Genomic DNA, 2574 nt, shown 5'->3' with positions numbered 1-2574 from the left:
ACAGCTAAAACAACCAGAGAACAAACTGAAATGATGTCTAACGAATCATCTCTTTGTCATAAAAATGAACTTATATCTCTCCAGGCTACGAAGGAACTTGCCAAGACCTGAAACTTCATCACAAATATCTTAAAGCAACTTGTACCTGAATCGCCAATGCCAGTGTGATATTACGGAAGGATTCAGTGTGATATGACGAGGATAATTCGAGATACGACCTTGTCAGTGTGTACGAAATAGATGTCATTCGATCCTTGCTCCGTTCTACAAATTCACTCAAAAGTCTTTCGTAAAATGTCAAAGTCATAACCCATGTTTTGACTCACGTGTATCTTGTGTAACACAAGTCACTAGTCATAAGTCTTGTGTGGCATAAACAGGTCATAAAAGACCTGTTTTGTAAGCATAGCAAGACACGACGATCTCACAGGCACTCGGTCGCCATGTTAAGCTCTGAATGGCTGAAGTCGAGTGCCATTTCAGGAACATCTCTCTTCGTGTGCTGAATTGCCAAGAAATACCTTCAATGACATCATTATACGTCGTCAACATCGTGTCTTGTTCTTGACACAATTTTCCTCCACGCGAGCTGCAGCGTTGCGTGTGGGAAATGGCAAGTTTGGGGCTTGTTATGCCTCCTTTTAAAGGCTGCGTGCTGGAGCATTGACTCGGCGTGTGGTTCTTAGAGCTATGAATTATTTGAAGTTTGTGGAATCTTTGTAATACAATAAAATGGATGTAAAAATAAAACAAGTTAAGTATGGTGTGGGTGGTATACATTCAGTACATGGTAAAGAAACTACTTATCAACGTATTCAGTATCTAAATGTGTTCCACGCAGCAGTACACGAAGATGAAAAAAATGAAAAAAGTAAAACATGGCAAGGTTGTATCGTAGAGTAATGCGTTTGATTTGCTATATCGTACACTGCACACCCAATATCATTAACTAACAATACACATTAATTAGTTTCTTTGGGAACTTTAGAAATATCATTCATAAACCTGCAAGCAATCTTTGCAGGTGTAGTGAATATGCGTATACATTACACCTTAATAAAATACTTTGGGAGCTTTATGACTACCATTCATAAACATTCCAACTTTTTACAAATTGAACGATCCCATAAATAAAATATCAAGGTACAAGCAAACTCTATATAACCATGACCTATTACCAACTGCACTGTACATATTAATCAAGAGTATTTTAAGACCACCATCTATTAAACTATCAAACTCTCTTTACAAGAAGAACACACGTGTGCACATTATATCAAATAATAATACAAAAATCCCAACTTTTGATCACAAAGTTAGGAACTTTCTTTCCATACCTCATAACCTTTTCTTTTTCTCCTTACAGGTAGAGCAAGCCTACAAACAGTACATCAAGGACACGGTCAAACTCTTCGATGCGAGCGGACCCGACGCCCTTGAGTTCGCCGCCCTTCTCTACCACTACGAGAGTCGAATCGCCGAGATCACGCCTTCAGAGAGCATCCTCCGGGATCCTCTGTCTTCGAATCATCTCATCTCCATCGGGGAACTCTCGCAGATCGCTCGTAGTGTGAGTAAACGCGAGAAGTACGCGGATAAGGACGTGGATTCGTAGTGTGCTTTGTTTCTATGATTCGTTTGATACTGATATTTATTCCTTATTCTATCTAACATCTAGACTTATTCATTTTCATCTCTTTTTATTCATATCATCATCCCTTTTTCCTATCGTTTACACACACAAAAAAATCAACTTACATACTTGATCTCGAATTCTACCCACTCATGAATTCCACCAATGTACGTGAAACCCGCAGGTCCCATGGCTGGATCTCCTGAGGAACATCTTTCCCAACAGTAAATTAGATCACAGGACAGACGTGTTGGTTGTGTCTCGAGAATACTTCAGTGACCTTTCTGAACTTATCTCGACGACAGATAGAAGGTATTTCAGTTTAATTCACTTTGCTCGTAGCCTGTAGTTGTTTGTCGGTTGACATGCTAGATGATTACTTCATTTGCTTATGATCGGTGTGGGTATCAGTGTTATTGAAAAGTTTAGTAGGTCTGATGACTCATTATTTGATATATATCATCTCAAGGGAGGGACAGAAATGATGTGAATCAAATAGATAACTAAAATATATATCGACACTTTTTTCTTCTACAATTCTTTGAAATATCCAAAGTCTGACTCATTTCATCTCCTTTCCACAGCCTCTTGAATAACTATCTCATCTTCAGCTTCGTGACAGCTTTCATGCCATATCTGTCAGCTGATAACAAAAGAGTATTGGATCTTTACCACAGGGAGTTTACAGGTGAGTATTGTCTGATCTGAATGGCTCGACGCAGGGTTGACTGATTACATATTGTGCATGTTAGTAAGATCGTTAATGTGAAGTGGAAAATGGTACTGTTTTATGTAAATCCATTTTATTATATATCAGTATCCGGACTTCTTAATATGCAGTGACACTGGATTGAGTGGGAGTAATACTAATGATTATCCATCTCTTTGAGGACAGCCATATATCTTAGTTATAATTTAACTCTGTTAATTCAAATATCCTG

At 38.3% G+C, this 2574-nt stretch overlaps 1 protein-coding gene across 1 annotated transcript in view; it reads left to right on the top strand.

Moving 5' to 3' along the window:
- LOC119581756 (endothelin-converting enzyme 2-like) overlaps nucleotides 1–2574 on the top strand; it is a 106974-nt gene that overhangs the window by 93842 nt on the left and 10558 nt on the right. Inside the window, exons 5-7 of the mRNA XM_037929889.1 lie at nucleotides 1367–1570; nucleotides 1818–1945; nucleotides 2218–2321. Coding sequence (XP_037785817.1) covers nucleotides 1367–1570; nucleotides 1818–1945; nucleotides 2218–2321 — 436 coding nt within the window. The remainder of the gene's footprint in view (nucleotides 1–1366; nucleotides 1571–1817; nucleotides 1946–2217; nucleotides 2322–2574) is intronic.

The sequence above is a fragment of the Penaeus monodon genome, chromosome 15 (assembly GCF_015228065.2).
Source record: "Penaeus monodon isolate SGIC_2016 chromosome 15, NSTDA_Pmon_1, whole genome shotgun sequence".
Lineage (NCBI taxonomy): Eukaryota > Metazoa > Arthropoda > Malacostraca > Decapoda > Penaeidae > Penaeus > Penaeus monodon.
This window is presented reverse-complemented; position numbering and strand designations above follow the sequence as displayed.